At 37.3% G+C, this 23974-nt stretch overlaps 1 protein-coding gene across 4 annotated transcripts in view; it reads right to left on the bottom strand.

Moving 5' to 3' along the window:
- Positions 1–1403: 1403 nt before the first annotated feature.
- The window catches only part of TRMT11 (tRNA methyltransferase 11 homolog), a 58663-nt gene continuing 36092 nt past the window's right edge, over positions 1404–23974 (bottom strand). For all 4 annotated transcript variants that reach the window (XM_045499486.1, XM_045499490.1, XM_045499487.1 and 1 more), the window contains 2 exons: positions 21689–21809; positions 1404–1976 (listed from right to left, as the gene is read on the bottom strand). In XM_045499486.1, coding sequence (XP_045355442.1) covers positions 1845–1976; positions 21689–21809 — 253 coding nt within the window. In that variant the 3' untranslated portion in view covers positions 1404–1844. The remainder of the gene's footprint in view (positions 1977–21688; positions 21810–23974) is intronic.

The raw sequence follows: 23974 nt of genomic DNA, 5'->3' as shown, positions 1-23974 counted from the left end.
GGTGACATTTATGCCGGTAAGTGCATAAGGAACACACATAAAGCAAAGCACTCCTGGAGACAATCTGATAGAACTTATGCAGAAAGGAACAAGATCCTGACGCCAGAAAATGAAGTCTCTTTTTTTGGCAGAATAAGAGGAGTTGGGACCTCTGCTCTAAAATCAAAATTGGTTGAAATTTCTACTTCTGGGCACCAACTTTAAAATAACTACACATATTTAACACCCTGAGCCGAGTGATATTTCAAGAATAGGACACTGAACATGATGATAAATATGATGAAGAATTAAAGATTAGAAGACCTCCGTTAGTAGTAATAAGAAATAATTTGAAGTTTCTTTTTTTTTTTTTAATGTTGGATAATTTTTAAGGACAAAGTGACTAAAATTCATGTTGTAATTTGCCAGAACTATTTGGGCTAATTTTTGTGATAAGCAAAAAACAGGGCAAGGCTACAATCTCATGTTCCAAATTTAGTCAGCTACCAAGTTGCAAACTCACCCTCCATATAACCTCAAAAAATTTTAAATAAGATGGTTTATAACAGAAATACTGAAAATAAATTATCCTTGAATACTTTTAGATTTTCCCCAGTGTACCACAAATCACATCCAGAAACCCAAACAAAACAATCGCTGAAATGTTTGAGATCTGCTGCTGAGATTCAGGGTAGCGGGACAAGAAAAGGAGAGAGAACTACAAGAAAAGGAGAGAGAACTAAGTGGATGCCCCCCCCACCCCCCCACCCCCCGCTTGGGCAGCACTGGTCTTTTGGAGGTCTTAAGCCATGCAAATTCAAATGGGGAGTCCATAAAAGCCTGCAGTAATACTAAAATAATAATAATAATAATAATAACAATAACAGCATAAATAAAAATAGGTTATGGTTAGAGGAGAGGATCAGTTTACTGCCACCCTGCTGAGGTACATTTGACCACCAAAAGCAGGAAAGCTATTAGCATCCTGAATTAATGGGTAGAGTGGTTTTCAAACAAGATATTTTCATGATGGACACACTGTAGACTCAGCAAAGTTTCTCCTTCAAGAAAAATATAGCTTCTATTTCAAAGAGCTCTGATTAGGCCTAATACCATTAGGGAACCATCAAGGATTTGTGTTGTTGTTACTGCTTTTAACTATTGGTTACTTTCTAAACCAAAAATTGTGGGTAGTTAACTTGACCAACAGTCAAGTTCTAGGAATGCGGGAGCAAGTCCAAGGTACAGACGAGCTTCAGATGTGGACAGGCCTCAAGGAGTTGGGGAGCTTTTCAGGTTGCCAGGTCTTAGCCTTTCCTCTCATCACCATTATGCTATCATTACATACTAGTCTGGAACTTATAAATAAAAATTCATTTCCTTCATCACATCCCCCTTCCCCAAAAGCACCAAATACACCACCATTTTAGGGATCCTCAGTAAACTTTATTAGCGGCACTGTAAATCAATTACAATCAGAAACCAAATTAAACAAACCTACTAAATGAATAAATTCTCAACCATGGTTAACTGCTTGTAACATATCTGGCAAGTATCTGTTTAAAAAGTCGACAGTATCAGTTCCCCTTGCAAATTAATTACCAAAAATATAACTGTTTTCAATTTCCATAATACTTGAAAGTACAAATATAAATTAAATATGGTTCCAAAGACTACATACAACAAAACAGTCTATAAAACAAAGCTAATTGTAAAAGAATTGTTCAATTTACTTTGTAGCATTTATTTCGTTATATAAAAGTATTTAAAACAGTGTATGTTTTCTATATCATACATGGAAGTTCACATCCAGATGTCTTTTCTGTTAAATCCTTACTCTTTTTCCATTGTCAGAATCTTCATTTTCACTCTTGGCTACATTTCTCTTCCTTGGCAATTCTTTTTGTTACGCCACTGAAATATTTCTCACGGAAGGAATTATGACCTTGGTATGGGAGAAAGTGATCACTTAACAGATGTGAATACTGGTCCCGGTTCTGGTTGGTTGGAAAATATAAAAAACAAAGATGTTTGAGTTATTTCTTTAGTTAGCTTGAAACCAAAGCAGCCATTTACTTTAAGCAAAATCCCGCTCTCTGGTGCATGTTTGTTTTTCTTTATTATCTGAATTAGAAATACACCACCATTCTATATCTGTATCCTGCTTGGGTATCCAACAGTGTTCTCAACTGCTTCACTTTGTGTGATCTGTACAACAATCCTCTGCACAAAGAGAGCAAATACTTTCACTGGGAAAACAGAGATCCAGGGAGGGCACAGAGAACAGCCCCAGGCAACACAAGTTCAGACAACCACATACATCTTCAGATCCACAGTTCAGCCGAAACTGAAATCGCCCATGACAGTAAGAATCCTCACACATGGAAGCTTCCACTCCAGACATATTTAACAGCAGTGATTTATGTAATGTCCTACAGATAGAGAAAAGTATTTGGAGGCAAAACCATATTCAGTTCATGAAGTAAACTATTTCTGGCAACTTTACCACAGTAGATGAAGATAAAAGTTAAACAAGCGATTTCCACACTCTCAGACTTCAGAGGCAGGTAAGGACTAGCGCTCAGACTGATGTTTGGACACTGGAAATAGAAATCTGGGTCGGAAGGTTATATTTCAGCTTAGAAAATTGAGGGCTAATTGATCTTCTCATTCAATTTCACTAGTCATCTCAAACTGTGAAAAAAAATCTAATTAGAAATAAAATCTCTCTTCCTATGTACTGTAAAATCAGATTCCATTGCATGTAAATTGATGTGATTTTGAGAACAGATATAAAGACATAATTAGAAAATATGAAGCCTAATTTTTTATCCTGGTTTCGGTATCAGAATGATATCTACAAATATATCTGGAATATAACAATCTTCATGTATTTTTATATTTTTCCTTATTCCTGTATGAAATGAGTATCTTCATCCTTTTCTTCATACCTAATACTTAATAAAGCCTAGGTGTAGCCAAAATAAAATTATGTTGGCTGATTTGTTTATTCAGAAACTATTTTGTCACAGAATTTCTTTTTAAATCACACAAAATCCAAACTATTAAACATGTCCAGATTTCCTGATTCACTAAAAAAAAGGAAAGAAAAAAGGCCTTCATTGTGATCCCCTTCTGCCATTCTGTGCTGCAGCCTGCAGGGTTCCATTTCACGTATCCATTGGATTCTGTATGCATTCTGTTCCTAGGAATTTTGTTGGTTCATTTCTCTTGCTCTCTTTGCTGTGAACTTCATTCTCTTGTGAGTGTCTTTATTATCTTTTTCATGGTCTCAGGAAGAAGGTGGGACAACCTGTATTGTCAGCCCATCGCCTTGGACTGGAACCCCTTTCCCACACTCCTGCTGTGCACACTAGTTCCCCATTTGCTGAGTACTTCAGCAAGCTCTGAAGGGGATTATTGTACAGAAAATACTACCCTATAAGATTGTAAAAAGTTACAACTTGAGCTTCTCGGCACAAGCAGAAAAACTACCATGCCTGAGGCACTTTAACTGCGTAACCCAATAAGAAGAGGTATAGGGCTACTTATGCGCAGGCACTGTTCCAAGTACTTTATATACACTGACTTATTCAATCCTTACAATAACTGTGTAAGAACAGTACTGTAATTGTCTCCATTTTACAGATGAGGAAACTGAGGCACAGAAAGGTTAACTAACCTGCCCAAGGTCACACGACTCAAGTAAAAATAAACGAGATTCAAATTTTGAGCCCTTAACCTTTATGCCTTCTTGCTTATCAAAAAACATAAACCATAAGAATAAAGGTGGAGTACCAAATTTAGAAAATAGGTAGCTACTTAAATTTTATGACACTAAGTACATTACATACTTCTGCAAGCGCATGAAAACATGCCAATGGTTACTAACTCCAGGCTATGTAATTTGCAAAAGATGAAAGATAAAGTTTATCAGATCAACCTGTAGGTACATAATTAACGAACACCTAATGAAACGTGGCATTTACTAGATATTTATTATGGGCCCCAAACTACACAAATGTTTTATATGAACTACCTAATATAAACTCATCTGCTCTAAGAGATAAGTACACTATTAACATCCCTTACAGCTGAGGAATTATAGAGTACAGGCCCAAGATAACAGAGCTGGTAAGTGGCAGAGTTAGGATTTAAACACAGGTCCATTTGACCCCTGATACCATACTCTTAACTATAACATAATGAGGTTTTCTCCAAGAGTTAACTTTTTCCTCAAGAAGGAGTATCTCTGGCAATAAATAGGCGATAAACTAAGGCTTTGATAGCTAAGCGGCCTACCCACAAAGCAAAAGAACTAGATCAGAAGTACTATTAACTTCGTTCTGGCCACTAAGAGGATTATTTCAATGACACAAAATCTTTATAGCAGGAGGACAAATAAGGAGCCACGAGGATGCCTGAGGGATACCATACCCCAGGGGCACAGTGGACTTCAGAGGAGGACTCCGGTCTGGTCCACATCTCAGGACTGTACGCGGGGCAGCAGCAATACAGAACAACGTTCCAGCATTTAACCTTGGCTTGTGCATTTCAACTTTCATCAAAAGTCTGACTGAAGGGTCATCTGAAAGGAAGGGACATGCCATTCAACTACCCTCCAACTTCTGTCCTTCTATCAAGAAAGATCACTAGAAAACCTGTCCACTTCCTGAGCCACACTAGCTCACTCCTGGCAGAAATGTTGCTTGGCTATTTAAAACTCTGTCCAGATGTCGACATCTCCTGCTGCTTTACTCCTCCCCACAGCTCCCTGCATCACTCTCTACCTAGACATGGAAATCAGAAGCCAGGGTCAAATGCCTCTCCCTTTTCCTGTCACATTCAGTCAGTCCGAAAATCTTTGATTCTCCACCCTAAATGTCTCAAATCCACTTCTCTTCACGACAACTCCAGTACTGGCATCTAAACTTCCTCATCTCTCCTTTTTTTCCCCTCAATGGCCAGTTGCCCTCTCTCCAGTGGCTCCCTCTCCAGTCTATTTTCCATACTGAGACTAAACTCAACTTGTTAAAATGCAAATCTAATGTGCCAGCATTCCTGGTTAAAATCCACATGGGTTCGAACATTCCCCAATTCTGAGGCTTTCCCCTTAATGTCTGGGAGTTGGACTCAACTGCACATCAGTTTGCTGAGCGTCCTCTCAGTTTCCTCTCCCACACAGGAGGAATCACAACACCAGCGGGCAGTGAGGTCCTTCCCAGCTCTGCCTTCTGTCTTCTCTTATCCCTGTGACGCCTCCAGACCATGCACGACCACCTCTATGTTGAAATGCACGGCAGACTACTTTGGGGAATGTTCTGGAGCACGCAGTGGTGAGGAGAATAAGATAGATTCCAGCATGCGGGCTCAGTAGGCAGCTAGCTGAGGACGGGCTGGAGACTGACGCAGGCTCAACTGGTAACGGGCCTAGACAACCATGCTGCCAAGGACGCAGTGCACCTGAGGAAGCAGGGCATACAGAACACAAAAGCTGAAACACAGTGGGAGATAGGCTTCCTCACAGACCAACGAGACAGCTTAACAAAACAGCTGGCCTTTGACCTAAAGGATATTAAAAAGACAAACTGGTGATAAAGAGCAGAGAATATGATGATCAGAGTAAGGGACTGGAAATGAACAGCAGGAGCCTGGAAGATCCCATAGCAGTAATTAAAATCTAAACTAATTAATGGCTATCAAGAAAATATATACTACCTATGACATACTTATCTGGGTAGTTTAGATCACAAGATTTCCTCAGAATAGAGTAAAAGTAAAATAAGCTCCTAACAGACCTTGTGTTCAGTGGTACAGAGACCCAGTGGCAGAGAAGTATGTGCTACTGGAAAAGTTAGGAACGTCTATAACCTTAGAAATGCAACCTCTGGGGGGGGGGGGGGGGGGCGGTGGGAAATCCCTATTCATCTTTATCTCTCAGAGAGTAGGGAATAATTGGTATAAGGAATGTGTATGGGTCCTGTGCTGGAATGCCTCCTTCTACAAGGCTGATTGTGAAATAAAACATTTGTAACAAAAACTCCTGGAGAACCCAAAAATTCCAAATCCCTTGTGCAGTCAGAGATCTGGGAAGAGCTGTTCCAATAGCGAGCAGCCTAAGTCCCACTTCAGGGTAAGCGAGACACTCCAGGGACTTGGGCCACCGTTTTCACCTAAGTGGAAAAGTCATGGTTCATAAATGTTCCATATGAAACATTTAGTATATCTATAGTCTACCACATATTATATCAGACATGTAAGTATCATATACCTATGAATAATACACACTTAAAATATACCCTTTCCATAAAAAATATACTATTTGCAACTGCTCAGAATTTAAGTTACCTTGACGCTGAAGAAAATGGCAAACTCGATAGGTTTTTTTCTTTTTTCTCTTTCATCCTATCTTTAGTTTATCAGGGCTCACACTTGAGATGATGATATTCAACTCTACATATTTTTCATCACCTTTTCATGACTCTTCTCTATTCACATTCCCTGCCCATCTCAACCAAGAATATCTGCAGATTTTTTTTCAACTCCGTATCTCGAAGGTCCAAAGTGTTTACTTAAAAGGAGAAGAGTATCCTCAAGCAACACAACCATTGATGTCCCTCATAACTCAAGCTTGCGACAGTGTCTGACTTCTGGTTTCTCTAACACTTTCAAACCTGCCTATCGCTATCAGTCATCATATCACCTAAGTAGCATAAAGTCTGAGTCCTGCCAATTTTTAGTAAGCAAGAAATGCTTCATGGAAAATTAAAACACACAAAGAATTAGGAAATGCCCAGAGAGAAAACTATGGCAGTGAATGATTACAGATTACCTTTCCCAAATTTAACTAGTAGTTAGTAGTAACCTACTAGTAGGTTAGTAGTTACAGGAGATATGAATAAACTATTAAGATTATTGATTACACTATGTTTTAGACACTCACCATTTTTAAAATTTCATTATTGAAGCACAGTGTATATACAGTTTCAGGTGTTTCAGGTTTCAGGTGCATGAGTTTCAGGTGTACAACACACTGATTCAGCAATTCCATATATTATTCAATGCTCATCACAATAAGTGTAGTCACCATCAGTCACCACAAAACATTAACAATATTATTGAGTATACTCCCCACACTGTACACGTCCTCACTGCCATCTCTTACTTATAACTAGAAGTTTGTACTTCTTAATCCCCTTCACCTATTTTGCTCATCCCCCCACCCACTTCCCCTCTGGTAACCACCACTTTGTATATTTGTTTTTTGGATTCAACGTATAAATGAAATCATATAGCGTTTGTCTCTGACCTATTTCACTTAGCATGATACCCTCTAGGTCCATCCATGTTGTTCACAAATGGCAAGATCTCATCCTTTCTTATGGCTATCCATTGTGCATATATATCTTCTTTATTCATTCATCTATTGATGGACTCTTAGATTGCTTCCGTGTCTTGGTTATTGTAAAATAATGCTACAATAAACACAGGGGTTGCATACACTTTTCAAATTTGTTTTTGTTTTCTTCAGGTAAATACCCAGTGGTGGGATTATTGGATCATACGGTATTCCTATTTTTAATTTTGTGAGGAACCTCCATATTGTTTTCCACAGTGGTTGCACCAACTTACATCCCTGCCAACAGAGCACGAGGGATCCCGTTTCTCCACATCCTCGCCAACACTTGTTATTTCTTGTCTTTTTGATACTAGCCATTCTGACTCGTGTGAGGTGATATCTCATTGTGGTTTTGATTTGCATTTCCCTGAAAATTAGTGATGTTGAACATCCTTTCATGTGTCTGGTGGCCATCTGTATGTCTTCTCTGGAAAATGTGTATTCAGGTCCTCTGCCCATTTTTAATCAGATTGCTTGCGTTTTGTTTTTTTCATTTTGTTTTGTTTTGTTTTTTTGTTTTTTGGTGTTGAGCTATAGAAGTTCTTTATGTACTTTGTATATTAACCCCTTATTGAACATATCATTTTTTATAACAGAGTTTCTACAGGAAATTTTGTACTAGTCTCAGATGGCTACATAATGGAAATATACTGCTTTCAGACCTATCATTTAACCCTGTAAGACAAACAGCATAAATATGACAATACACAAATTCTGATTCAAGAAAGAACTTATATTTACAACTATGTGTTTTACAAAAGTGAATTATTTTTTGCATCTTTTCCTAGAAGATTGTTATCTAAATTTTGCAGATAAGGAAATGGAGGCTGAAAGAGTTTAAATAATCTGCCACCGATAAGCCAGTAAGTAGCATTTGTAGAACTGTAGCCTAGACCAGACTTCAAAGCCCATGCTTTTTCCATTACACTTCTTTTTTTAGTGGAAATTATATCAAAACAATGGCTAAAGAGTTAACTTCCCACATGGTAGATCAGTGAGTGGGTCATTCAAAATAGAATTTGACATTTAGAAGACATTCCTCACAGAACAGCAACATTATGGTAGCACATATTTCTGATCTAAACTTTTAGACAGAACCCCTTTAACCACTGTCCCACCCAGCCAATTTCCTGTCCTATCAGTACTGCTAATTCTAAACATAAACCACTTGAAGAATTTTAACACACTTGCCAAAGAAACCAAAGGAAGACTTACAACCGGTAGTGTACTTTTGTGTGTACACTTCCCTCTGCTGGCTGAAGTAGGTAAATCCTTCTCTAGAGTACTTCCTAATGTGGGTAATGGCAGCTTAAAGCCCAGCGGACAGTAAGTCCCTCACTCTTTGTAGTTCTGCTTGCTGTAAACACCTACAGTCACAGAGCACCAACATGATCGGGATGGCCATTTTACTTCAGGAAACATCAGCATTTATCCACACCATTTCATTTTTTAAAGAATGATGTGGAAATATAGAAATACATATCCTCTTTGGTGATTCTAAAATGTATCACTTTGTCATCTATGCCCGACCTAGAACTGCAAATTATTCTCTAATAAAAGAAAGAAAAAGTACATAAACTAGACATTGTTCAAGTTAATCCTTATTCAAGTTAATTGTTTTTTACAACTCTACATCAAAAGGAGTAAAATAACAAAAAAGACATTGAAAGTACTTCAGCCACTTACAATTTATTTTAATCTAAATGGGAACAAATTCTCAAGAAAACAAAATTGTATGTTTTGCAGTAACTTTTGAAATGGACACTTTAAATGGAACTGACACCCTGAATTATACTGAGAATACACACACGTAAGAGTATTTCTCAAACGGAGCCTCACAAACTGCTCAGACTTTAAAGGAACTAAAGTCTCTTCACTGAGAAGTCAACATAGGTAACACTACCCTTCTAGTTACTGCTTTCTCCCCGAAACTTGCCATTCTTTATTATCATCTCCTCCGCAAACAGCAGGAAGGTGTAAGGATTTTCCACAATATGGTGATTCGGCTGCTTGTTTGGTTTGTTTCTCGTGAGAAATGAAGCCTAGGTACCAGGGGACTGAAATGTTTTTGTAACACTGATTTTTGAAGAGTGATGTCAGGGTAATGACAAAATCCCATGTACTTTCAAAGAGAAAACTTTTAGTTAGCCATAACTGTTCTTTCTCTTCCTTCAAATGGATGATTTAAATATTGCTGAATTGGATTGTTTTTATTCTAGAAGGGCCCCAAATAATCCCTGAACAATTACTATTCATTAAGGATTTGTTGAGTTGAGCAAAACAGGCAAGATCTGTGAATTCACAGGGCTTATATGCTAGTAGAAGACAGACATTAAAGACTGTCTACCCAAACATATACTTACAAACCGTGATTAAACACTGGGAAGAGTTACCATAATATGAGACACCCAGCTAGATGGGGTGAAGATGGGGTGAAGAGTATAGACAAAAAAAGCTTCCCTAAGGAAGGAGCATTTATCTGACACCTAAGAGTCTCAGGTGAGAGGGGATAAGAGAGGAAACACAATGTGAGAGGACTCTGAAACTAAAAAGAGATAAATACATTCTGGGAACTGAAAACAGGCCAGTGTGGCTAAGGCCTGGTACACAAAAGCGAAGGTGACACACAATGAAATGGCTGAGACAAGCCAGAAATAGATCAGGCTGGCCTTAAGGTTATGTGAAAGATTCTGAATTTTATTTTAAATTCCACAGAAAGTCATTGATGACTTTTAAGCAGGGGAGCTCCACTCTCTATTTACATTCTGGAGTCAGACACACTACCAATGCGTCATGAGATCACAGGTAAGAGCTTACCTATTTACATTCTTAAAGATCCTCTGGCTACTGCATAGGAAATATAACAGCAGGAGAAATCACAGAAGCAGGGAAACCAGTTGGGAGACTATTTTCAATAGCCCAGGAAAGCACTGTCCTCATGTGAATGGGGGGGGGGGGGGGAATTCAAGAAAACTATCATCCACTCATCTCAAGCCAGATTTCTGGACGCTACCTTAACTCCTGTTGCCCTCAGCCCAATTATACAATCAGTAATCAAATTCTGTCATGTCTACCTCCCTCCAAACTCTTAATTCCATTAACTCCTCTACAATCTCCAGTTCTACCCTTCTTAGTTTACAGCTTCATCATCTTTGCACCACCATGTCAGAAGCCTCTACATTGCTACCACAGGTATCTTTCCACAACTCAAACTTATCTGCATATTAAAGCCCAGGTGACTTTCATAAAACACAAACTTCTGCCACTCTCCTAACATCCCTCATGGGCTTGCCATCACCAAAAGGATCAACTCGAAGTTCTTTAGTATGTAAAGACCTTCAACACTAAGCATTCTTTGGTTTTCAACTTCTGCTCCAACCATTCCTCCCCCAAATACTTAGTATTTCAGTCGTGCTAAAATACTTCAGGGCTCCCTGAATGGTCCACAACCCCTCTCATGCCTCTGTACCTTTGCTTAAAATGTTGGCTTCCTCTCTCTCTCTCTCTTTTTTTTTTTTTATGTTATTTATTTTTGAGAGAGAGAGAGAATGAGCAGGGGAGGGCAGAGAGAGAGGGAAAGAGGATCTGAAGCGGGTTCCACACTGTCAGCACAGAGCCCGATGTGGGGCTCGAACTTGCAAACCCTGAGATTATGACCTGAGCCAAAGTCTGAGCCTCCCAGGCACCCCAACTGGCTTCCTCTCTTGACAAGCACCATTTCCTCAGGTAGATGCTCTCCGGTGTTCACATAGCACCTCGCACAGGTCACTACAGAACCGAACATGTGAGATTGGGATGGGTTGGGTGACCACTTCTCTCACTGTGCAAGTACTCTAAGGATAAGGACTATGACTTAGTCTCTTTAGCCTCATCACCTTACACAAATGGTCCCATAAACACAGGCCGAGTGATGAAAGCCAGGGCTTTCCCCTTAGGGAACATGTAATCAAGTCCAGAAAAGAAAACATACAAAAATATGAGAAGTACATGAATATAAAAGTCATTAAAAGGCACAGTTTTCTTACTAATTTCTGACAGCACCTTTTCCAAAATTTCACCTGTCCTCAAGACCTTAGATTACTATGTTTATTCACTCCCAGCAAAAACTTAAAACCTCCTTTACAGAGAAACAATGAGTCATCAGGTATGAGTTTCTTCAACTTCCTTGCCCCACCATCCTCTACTATAAACAATCCCCTAACTTTACCTCTCACACCATCCCCATCCACATTCTGAGTAAAGCCAAAGTTCTCTCTCACTGTGTCCTTTTACTGCCAAAAGAGTTACTTTTATAGAAACCCCCAAACTTTGATGAAAATATCTGAGAGGTAATCATCAATGTATAAAATTACCATTTAAAAATAAGGGATTTCCCCTAGAAAAGTGTGAGTTTGGAGATGAAATTGCAGAAGTTCTGCAGCCATTCAGAAGAAATCCAAATGGCTTCTATTATAATTACAGGTTAGGTTCAAGTTGTCCTTTTACTTACTGACAGTTCCTGATAATGAGATAATGATTTCTTCTACCTCACTAGTATTAACCTTAAGCCATTTATATTCTCAGAGTGACAGTAGTTTATACAAAACAGCAGTTTCATTGCAAACAACAGAGTACAAATGGCTTATGAAACTTATTCTATGATAAGTGAAAACCAACAATGCTGTCATCATAGTGAAAGCCACCAAACTAACAATGCTCATCTGATTTTGTCAAGAAAGACTCCCTCCTGTATTCCTGAAACAGATTAAAGCTATGATACACATTCTTACATAAGGTGAGAGGAAGAAGGCAAAGAGATGGAAGAGAAAAACATTGGGTAGATTTCCTTTCTTGTAATCAGTAGAGTGAAATGAAAGGTAAATGACAGTGTTGAATCTAACAGGCCTCAGTTCAGCTCCGGGGTAATTACCCATGTCCGGCTTTTGTTTAAAAATCCTGCTCCCCTTATCAAAGCTTCCCACTGTTCTACATCTGGTACTGGACAGTAGCTATAGAAACCACTTGTGCTAAAGTTATACAACTATAAACAGCACTAGGCCATTTCCAAACCAAGGACAAGCAGGTCAAAAGTCTGGCATCCAATACTATTAAGAGAAACTTCTAACATTATTCTTAATGGGAACAAGGTAAGGTTGGAAATCTTCATCCCTAAATTAGGTATTCATATATAATCTGTACTTGTAAAAAATTTCATTACTTTGCAAGATATTAAGTTACCTAAAGTCTATTAAAATACTTTAATGCATATTAAAATATTCACTGAGTTCTGAAAATGAGTAACATTTAATGATTCAACTTTGATATCCGGCACTCAACACATAACTTCTTTCTAACTGTAAAAAGACCATCATGGATATTTAAGCTATTAGGATGATACAGCCCTATAAGTACTTTTTTTATTTAAAAAAACTGTTTGGGGCGCCTGGGTGGCGCAGTCGGTTAAGCGTCCGACTTCAGCCAGGTCACGATCTCGCGGTCCGTGAGTTCGAGCCCCGCGTCAGGCTCTGAACTGCTGGCTCGGAGCCTGGAGCTTGTTTCCGATTCTGTGTCTCCCTCTCTCTCTGCCCCTCCCCCGTTCATGCTCTGTCTCTCTCTGTCCCAAAAATAAATAAACGTTGGGAAAAAAAAAAAAAAAAAACTGCTTAATGTTTATTTATTTCTGAGACAAAGAGAGAGAGACAGAGTATGAGCAGTATGAGCAGGGGAGGGGCAGAGAGAGAGGGAGACACAGAATCCAAAGCAGGCTCCAGGCTGTCAGCACAGAGCCTGACATGGGGCTCAAACTCGTGAACTGCGAGATCATGACCTGAGCCAAAGTTGGACACCTAACCAACTGAGCCACCTAGGAGTCTCTAAGTAGTTTCTACATGCCTACCACTAAAAATACATTAACTTTATAAAATTCAAAACTTAACTTCGAATGTTAAAATAATACAGGGCCAACACACCAGGTAAAAATGTTATGACAACTTACTAGTTACTATATCTAAAATACTTAATAAAAACTAAGTAAGTCAGTAGCAAAGGATGAAAAATGGAGCAAAATATGCATTGGCATGCACATACATACTCTTCCACTTTAAACTGGAGACTATTCTTCTCCTAGTTGATTTTTTTAAATCGTCACAACCCATTATGAGAAAAATTAACAAAAAAACACATGCATTTATGTAAAGATCAAAAAAAAAGCAAAATTACTTGGCTTATGGATCATTTCAATACTAGTGATAGTATGATGGAAAGCAAGAAAGTGATTACTATATTAGTCAGATTAGTGGTTATACCTGCAAGCGAGGTGTTTAGGATCAGAAATAGAGGTGCTGACTGCTGTTTAACCCTAACCTTGGTGGTGGTTACACAGATGTTCACTTTATAATTATTCATTAAACTGCACACTAAGGTTTTAGGCAAAAAAAATATGTTGAAAGTCTCACAGTTGTATTCCTCATGGGTCATGGGGAGGGAAGAAGATGTATGTTCATGTTTGAATTTGAAAACCACTAGGAAGATAATTCTAAGTTACGCATATAATAGAGGATAAAATACACACACACACACACACACACACACACACACACACACACACAATACCAACTAGAATTGCCATTCACCAATTTTAAAGGAAGCCAGAGGATCATGCAGATTCCACACATAAATTTCCCATTTCCCTAAACCATTCATACCTTAGGACTCCCAGATTGTATTTTGCAACTGATCGTGAAGATTCTATAATATAATATCAGTATGTTAAAAACTGTTTTACTGTCATAGCTTGAAAATATGATCATTACAGTCAGAGCATAATGGCAGATGCTCTCTCTACCTTTAGAGAACTGCTTTTTCCTGCAAATAAAAGAGACATATCCTAGAATCCAGATATCTTAAATGATTACCTTCCTGGAGCAGGTAGGGGATAAACTTTTGCTTTTTCTTGGTTTACCAGAAACAATTTAAAACCATTATGAGAGTATTAACAAAATATCCAGTTTGTTTGGCAAAATCACTTAGTTGCAGAAGTAGAGAAGAAAAAAATCAAATGATGACCTTTAACATTTAAATTCAAGGAAAAGTACCATTAGCAACTAACGTAAGTCATTCAGAACAAGATAACATGAGACACGTAGATGACCATCATCCTTAAAACTTAATTCAACATGACATGCAGCATCACCAGGCTTTTATCTACTTTTACAAGCCTTTTTCAAACATCAAGTCTAAACATAATTTATAGATAACCCAAATAGTTTCCTTCTGACTTACTACAAAAAATAATTTTTAAAAAGACTCTTCTTTCTTGGTCTTTCTCCCCCCACCCCCTCTCTTACATATGCATTTGATGGCAATGAACACTGTATCTTATTAATACAGACTTAAAGTTCATGTCTAACTGCCAGATTCTTACCAGATTCTAATTACCAGTGTCACTTGGTCTTATTTTTCCCACTGATAAATGAAGTAGTGTCTCCTTTCTACCAAGCATTATATGATTGAAATACTTCACACCTAATCTCTAATTTTTCATAGCTCTAATCAAAAGGAAAATATCCACTTTCCTGGCATGAGATAGGAAAAAAAAAAAAAAAAAAAAAAAAAAAAACCTAAAATATTTCAGAAAGAAAGGCCAGCCCGGAGAAACCATCTTTAATTCAAAGAGCTGCCAAAACAACTAACAGCACTAATCCTGAGAACAGATAAAGCATAACAAAATATGCACAAGCATTATGTCAGCAAAACACCAGTTTATGATTAGCAACACTATTAATCATTCTAATATGTAGACTACTTATGGCAAAGACTAATTTCTTCTACTTCAAGCCATCCCTAAGTCATTTTCTCAAAGAAGTGACCTTGGTGTCTCTTCCCTTCCTTCCTCATTTAAAACATGTTATATTAATGGTTCTCTCTCCATAGCTTCAAAATTTCTTGGTACTTAAGTCCCTCAGTTTTGGCCACCCTCCATTCTGATTAATGAAGCATTCATCAGCTTCCTGTTAGTGGATTCTTCATTCAATCCAAAATTTAAAAAATGAACATTAACCCTCAGCACCTGTCACTATGACCTCCCAACATTCCCTATTTTAAATCATCTGAATTACACTGGCTAACTGTAAAATTACAGCTGATATACATAACTTTAGTCTAAATTAGTGTCCATATATCTATACTTCAGTACTTCCCAAATCACTATAAGGTATCAATCATGTCAGGTAAAGAAGCCACAAAACAAACAGGGCACCTGATGGCCCATTTAGTGCAGTGGCAACTTAAGATACTCTTTTTTTTTACACTTAAACATACTATAGAATAGACTTTAAAACCTGCATGTTTAAAAAAAGATTTCAAGGAAGTCTCAAAATGGGCTACTTGGGTACTCTTTCATCTGTCCAAGTATACTGGTAGAAAAGGCGGACAGTGTGCTGTTACAGGTGATTTTCACTGAAGATATAACTAGGACACTGCTATTACACTGGTCCGCTCTGGACACGTCTGAAAATCAGCATTCTTTTCCTAATGACTTTTGTACGAGAAAAATGTTTTATAGAAGTAGCCACTGTGACCACAACTATATATTGCTGCATCGACTACATGCTGTATCAACAGGAAAAATGAGTTCTAGTAAAACAAATCACATTCTACCATGGCCCCATGAACAGTGAGGAAAAATGATCTTTAAAAGAAACTAGAAATATGCCACTCAATAGTATTTGCCTTTTAACCTTAGCATATTCCAAAGGTAGAAACATGTTTTGGTAAAGAGGCAACATGATGCATAACAAAGGACAAAGAATTTCAAGTACAAAGAGGAGTTCTGGTCTCAACTGGGCCACTTCCCAGTCTCTAAAATTAGCAAAATAAAGTGCTTAAATGGATCTGAAAGTTTTGTAAACAATAAGCAGCATAAAAGTGTTGTATATACGTATGTGTTTATAGATACATGTAAGTATGTATATGTATATATATGTATATATACATACATAAGTGTATATATACACATATATATAAACACACATATATACACACACCCTTTCAGAATATATCAACTGGGAATAATGGCTTCTCTTATCAGACATCTTCATTAATATGGGCAGCGAAAATTTTCTTCTTTGTTACTAATGCCCAATAAGCAAGTCTAAAAACTATAGTCAATAATGAAAAGACACAAAGTTTTATAAAATACCCACATTCTTTAGACAGTTTTTTGCATTTATAACTTGTTTACATTCTAAAAGGGGAGGGGGAGAACACTTTATAACAAAATGTATTAAGTAGGCCAAAAGTTAAACTGAGGTTAAACCTAACAAGTGACAAACCAAAAACACAGAGAGACAGTACACAAGAGTGTAAAAATCTACAATTAAGTCTTTCATTGCCAAAATCAACAACGCTGAACAAGACTGAGAATAATTTGTTAGATGCATATGAGAACAGTTTGACAATTTTATGTCATCACTTGCATTATAAAGGACTAGGATCTTGCTGCAATTATACACAGTCCTCTTCGTACAAACAGAACGTAGAAATGAAGTGATTAATTAAAAACCAAATGATTAATTTAACATGACAAAGTATTTTCAGTTACAGTACACTGCATACGAGTTAAAACTCACTGATCAAATTTGATCTTATAAAGTGAAGACTGCTTCAAGGCACCTGAGTGGCTCAGCTGGTTAGGCATCGGACTTGATTTCGGCTCAGGTCACAAGTTCGAGCCCTGTGTCAGGGTCTGTGCTGACACTGTGAGCCTGCTTGGGATTCTCTTTCTCCACTCCCACACTCACATGTACACATGCTCTCTCTCAAAATAAGTAAACATTTTAAAAAATAAATAAAATGAAGACTTTCAAAAAATTACTTGAGCATTAGGCTTTTCCCTTATTTTTTTAAATAAATTTGGAAAGGACAAGAGTAAAATAATAAAAACAACCAAACAAAAATTAACACTGCCTTTATAGGTTTAAAAATATCTAAGGTGAGTGCCTTTATTTATCGTTTTTATGTAGAAGATTGTCAGAAACATCCTTAGATCATTCTTTATTTCTTCTTCCAAGCATTAAATAAACTGCTTAGAGAAATATTATAAATCTGGTAAAAAATACTGGAAAAAAGATTTTCTTAAATAAATTAAACTTACAGGAAAGCAAATGTGACATTGTTGACAACAGGTCTCAATTTTGCCATTAAGATAGAAATGAGTGGTGGGGCACCTGGGTGGTTCAGTCGGTTAAATGGTTTCAGCTCTTGGTTTCAGCTCAGGTCATGATCTCACAGTGTGTGGGTTCAAGCCCTGCATTGGGCTCTGCACTATCACCTTAGGATTCTCTCTCTCTGCCCCTCCTCTGCTTGCTCTCTCTTTCTTTCTGTCTCAAAAATAAGTAAATAAATTTAAATAAAAGAAAAAAAAGAAAAAGAACATTAAAAAAAAAGATAGGAATGCAAGCTGGTGCAGCCACTCTGGAAAACAGTATGGAGGTTCCTCAAAAAACTAAAAATAGAACTACCCTACGACCCAGCAATTGCACTATTAGGCATTTATCCACGGGATACAGGTGTGCTGTTTCGAAAGGACACATGCAACCCCATGTTTATAGCAGCACTATCGACAATAGCCAAAGTATGGAAAGAGCCCACGTGTCCATCGATGGATGAATGGATAAAGAAGGTGTGGTATATATATACAATGGAGTATTACTCGGCAATCACAAAGAATGAAATCTTGCCATTTGCAACTACGGGGATAGAACTGGAGGGTATTATGCTAAGTGAAATTAGTCAGTCAGAGAAAGACAAAAATCACATGACTTCACTCATATGAGGGCTTTAAGAGACAAAACAGATGAACATAAGGGAAGGGAAACAAAATAATATAAAAACAGGGAGGGGGACAAAACAGAAGAGACTCATAAATATGGAGAACAAACTGAGGGTTACGGGAGGGATTGTGGAAGAGGGGATGGGCTAAATGAGTAGGGGGCACTAAGGAATCTACCCCTGAAATCATTGTTGCACTAATTTGCATTGCTAACTAATTCGAATGTAAATTTAAAAAAACAAAACAAGTCAAAATAAAAAGAAAAAAAAAAGATAGAAATGACTGGTTTATTATGTGACCCATTAATGATTAAAGAATCCTTTCTCTATATTTTCCTCTGAACAATGTTTCAGGCCATCATAACCATTATATGGTCCAAGTACTATTTATGAAGGCCAAAAAGAATGCTGATGTCATTCATTTTACTTTCTAACATCAAGACTTACAACTATAAAATCCACAGATAATATTTCTATTTTTTACATGTATTACTCATGTGCCTGGCACATAAATGTTAGTTACTATTACTATAATTAGTAACTCAAATAATTATATTAAGTGCTGTGATTTCTAAGAGCTGCAGTGTTACTAATTTATCAAATGCCTTACTTCCCTCAAAATACTAAAAGACAAACATATACATGAGAACTGACTGAGACAGCATGAAAAAAGCAGACTTTAACATGCAACAGGCATTTTATTCACTGTGATAGATACTAGTAACTGTTAGTTATGGACGGAATTGTGTCCCCCCAAACTCATATACTAAAGCCCTTACTCCCAGAATAACTGTAGTTGGAGACTGGGCCTTAAAGGAGATGATTAAAGTTAAAGGACATGGGAAGGGTAGGGTCCTAACCCAACAGGGCCGATGTCCCTGAAAGTAGAGACAGACACCAAGAATATACACACACAGTAGATACAGCAAGAAGGAGGCTGTCTGCAGCCCAGCAAGACAGGCATCATCAGAAACCAAACCCGCTGGCACCTTGACCTCAGACTTCCAGCCTCCAGAACCGAGTAAATAAACTTCAATTACTTAAGCCACTCAGTCTGTGGTATTCTGCTATATCAGCCCAAGCAGACTAACACATAGTTCACTGAAAAAGTTGGTAAAAGCAGGAAAAAAATAAAAATGCTCTGTAAATATACTGAATATCTTAACTTGAAAAACTGTATATTCATTTATCAATCTTTTGATATAGAATCAAAGATTTCCTACAAAGATTTCTAGTTCTGGCTTCTGTAAAATGATGCAAGAACTTAAAGACTCTTACAAAGCAATCTGGGTACAGAAACCTAGATTCGGATAGCTTTTTTCTAACCTTTTATACTCATCTCACCCGTTCCCAGTCCAAGAGTTTTATTTAGCAACTCACTTTATCCCATCTTTCTAAAGAATTCCACTTAGCTTTTATAGAAACAACAACTTTATTCTCACACTCACACTTCACTGGAATAACTAGCATTTAATTACATCACATAATTACCATAACAAATATAACCAGCATAAACAACTCACAAAACAAACACAACTGGCTCATGGAATACAGACAACTCAGCTGGTAGGTACAGAAGCATAGAGATATAGTAGAGATCAAGCAACTCACCAGCTGGAAGTATGCAACATGTTACAGGCATAGGTGCTGGTGTTTTAGGACAAAAATGGCCAGTATTAGACAATCAATGGAGTTTGCCATGGAGGTTGGTTAAGAGGATTTCTATTGTATATCCAAATACATTTTACCCATCAAAAACTGTCACTTCGGAATGTTGTCATTGTGCCAAACAATATGGAAACCCCTCTTTTAGAATTTCTGAATCTGCCTAATGTTTTAAATATTCAATGGTAGATCATCAATCTTGGAACAGGATTTGATTTCCAAAAAACAACAATTAGGTGATGGGTCTGCTATAAAATGCGAGCACCAAAGTCCAGTAATAAAATTCAAAGAAAAGCAAAGTGTCACTATATAGCAAAATAACTGTTTAATATTATTTCTTTAAATGTAAATCTAAAAATTTCAAGAATATGCTGAATAAGTACAACATAAATATAACAAGTACAAGATGCCACCCCAAGAATATCTATCATTTCAATATAAAATTCTGTTGTTTTAAAAATGACAACCACTTAGGGGCGCCTGGGTGGCTCAGTCGGTTAAGCGTCCGACTTCGGCTCAGGTCATGATCTCACGGTCCATGAATTCGAGCCCCACGTCAGGCTCTGTGCTGACAGCTCAGAGCCTGGAACCTGTTTCAGATTCTGTGTCTCCCTCTCTCTCTGACCCTCCCCCATTCATGCTCTGTCTCTCTCTGTCTCAAAAATAAATAAACATTTAAAAAAAAAAAAAAGACAACCACTTACATTAATTATATCGCATTTACCTATACATATATATGTATGTTAACACACACATATAACCCCGTTCCTGAGTGAACACAAATCAACTGTTTGTATACATAAATAACTTCACGTTCTGAAATGCCCCGATACTGAAGCCTGATTAATGAAGAAACTTTATGTCACACTGAATCTTATTTAGTAATTAAAATAAATCACTAAAGTTTGTGCATAAAGAAGTAACATAATGGATGCAGTGTTTTAGAAAGTCATTTAACAGTTAAGAACTAGAGGTGTGAAAAATGGAAAAGATAATTTAGGAAACAACCAGAACAAATGAGGTATATGATAGTAAGAGTCTAAATTAGAGACAGATAGCAAATGGAAATTAAAAGGACAAAGGACAAAAACAAGAAGTCTATAATAATATTCAAAAAGCACTTTACAAATATTAGTTTTCATTACTGTGAAAGAATCCATAAGCTGTAAATCAGATGAAAAAAATCAAATGCAGAGTAGAGGTGAGTATGACAAAATCTTCGGGCAGTAACACTGTTCTTTCCTGCTTATTGTACAGATCAAAAACAAAGATGGGACACACTCAAGGTTAGTGAATTTGGGAAAGCTGTGGTTGTCAATCCAGATAAGTATAGCTGAAGGAGCATGTTGTAGATTTAATTAAGATTCATAATGAGGCATTATTCATATCAATTCTGATCTGGATATGAAATAACAGATGTTTTGTTCTTCTCAAGAATTGTGTGTGTGTGTGTCAGAAAGAGCACATGCATTGATTCCTAACAGATGAGAGAAAATGACTTTGTCCATTATATAAAGTGACTTTTTCTTTGCAGAATAGTCTTCAATCAAGTAGGTTCTGCTTTGGAGGAAAAACGGTAACTAGTAAATTGCTAGTTAGACAATAGTTGTTTAATTAAGTGTGCTGTTTTTCTTTAACTGCATTCGTGACAAAGATGAGAAGTTAAAGTCAACTTCTATTTCTACTCTGCTATTTAACTTCTATATCCAATTCCTACCCTCTAAATCTCACCAAATGTCACAAAACTCTTGAACTTCAAACTCAATTACAGGAAAACTAGAAAATTCTCTTTTGGATTCTTCCAGAATTTATCCAAAAAATACTAGGATAATTTACCTCAAATGTCTTCACCTTTTCCATGGTTATCAAGCGCCTTGATGTGTGACTGGAAAGCTTCTGCTCACAGTTGCTAATGAGTTGCAGGCAAGGGTGCCAGGGTACCATCTCCTCAGTGTATCTGAAGAAAGCACAGCTGACTTTTAGGAACACTCATATGTGCACCCCACACAGGATCGTCATGGGGTTATCCAGTGTGGTATGGATGTCCTCCCACTCCACGCTCTACATATTTTATTTTACATATACTGACTATATAATCCATAAACAAACATTTTACAAAGTACTTTAATATTACATCTGAAAAAAGCAGTTTAATTTTTTTTTTACCTGTGGCCTGAGACTAAGAGACAGTGAAAGAATGTTTTACAGAAGAACACAAAGCATTTAACGATTTGACGTTAACAAGACAAGGATTCCACCCTAAAGGGTCCCACAAGAGCACATAAGACAGAAATATATTCTGTAACAAACAATCCCTTGATATGCATGAGGGACTGACTCGTCTGGAGATTTTTATGAATTCCCAAAGAATGAAGTCTACTCAGCATATATTTTCCCTATAAAATGAAGTGCTCCTGCAAAATTTTAATGGCATCTTGAGATCTCTATTACCTTTGTAAATACAGGAAAAGTTATTTGTAAGATTATTCAAATAAACTAGCAATAAAATAAGCACCACATGGTCACCTTAACCATGGATGAAATCAAAGCCACAATAATGAGCAGTGGTGATTGCTGCTATGCAGCCCAGGTACCACATGTATGGAGGTGATGACACCTAGAAAGCAGGATAGTCAGGCAGCAGTAGTTCTGAACCATCTGACAGGTTGTTGGCATCACTCTTGGCAGAAGAAACAGGTGACAGATGAGGGGGAAACAGCTATGGAAGAATGCTGAAGAACAGCAGGGGAGGCACTCATTAGGTATGGGTACCATTAAGAACACTGTGATGCCTAGTTTTTATTTTTCCTTTGCAAATCTTTTGCCTTTCTAGGTAACCTCTGCAAACATTTATTATATGGGAAATTTTCAAGTTCTGGTCCAAAGTGGGAAAGGTGCCAATTAGCACTTCCCATAAAGGACACCATCTCAGCTAGCCCATTCCAATGCATCAACATGGTCTTCACTACCACTCTTTTACTGACTTCTCTAGTCCCTCTGACCTTCAATGAGCTCTCCCTCATTACCTCAACCACATGCTCAAAACCTTCATCACCCACTTACAAAGCAACATTCATAATGCACTTCACTGTATTATCAGTGGAAGGAATTCCCTTGAAGTCATTCTCTGCATCCTTCCTTAGAGCTCTCCAGTAGGTAATGACCATTTCACATTTTGCCTGATCTAACAATTCTCTAAAGTTCACTATCTAGTCAGAAATGTTGTCTTTCTCCTAAGATTAGTTAATATCAAATTTGGGAGTCTTCATACAAAGCATTTATGATATGGAGACATACATTCTACACCATGGTTAACAGGAAAAAAAAAAATATAGCCTTGACCTTAAGCTTGAAAAAGCAGAGTTTGTAGATGTCTAAAATAGTATTTGTCAAACTTAGTTATGTACCTTTTTTTAAAGGAAAAAAATCTTATTTCCTGGCAGAGTTAACTTAAAGTATTCTTATTAAAATGTAACTTAAAGATATATAAGCATAAGTTAGATATAAAGTCCATATGCTTACATTCTTTAACTACCTATAAAACCAAAACAAATTTACAAATCAAAAGTACAAAACCAATACAATTTTAACTAATACTGATGACACAAATGATGCTACGCTTGTGAAACTAAGTCACCAGGCCTTTGGCTTAAGAGCAGAAAAACATAGTTATGTGTTTTATATTACCTTTTTGACTTGATCTTTAAGTTTAAGCATGAAAGAATGTCATTTGGATTATCATTATCATTAACAAGCTCGTTTTTTTTTGTTTTTTTTTTTTTATGTTTATTTATTTTTGAGACAATTTGTGAGAGACAGAGTACAATCAGCAGAGGGGCAGACAGAGGGAGACACAGAATCCGAAGTGGGCTCCAAGCTCTGAGTTGTCAGCCCAGAGCCCAACGCAGGGCTTGAAACCACAAACCGTGAGATCATGATCTGAGCTGAAGTCGGACTCTTAACCGACTGAGCCACTCAGGCGCCCCGCCCCATTAACAAGCTCGCCTTGAATCACTACCCTATTATACTAGGACAAATTTAGCTAAGAATTTTAAAATATCAACAAAAAATTCTTTTTTTTTTAATGTTTATTTACTTATTTTGAAAGAGTGCATGTGAGCA

Source organism: Leopardus geoffroyi, chromosome B2 (assembly GCF_018350155.1).
Source record: "Leopardus geoffroyi isolate Oge1 chromosome B2, O.geoffroyi_Oge1_pat1.0, whole genome shotgun sequence".
Lineage (NCBI taxonomy): Eukaryota > Metazoa > Chordata > Mammalia > Carnivora > Felidae > Leopardus > Leopardus geoffroyi.
Note: the sequence above shows the minus strand (reverse complement) of the source record. Positions and strands in the feature narration are given on the sequence as shown.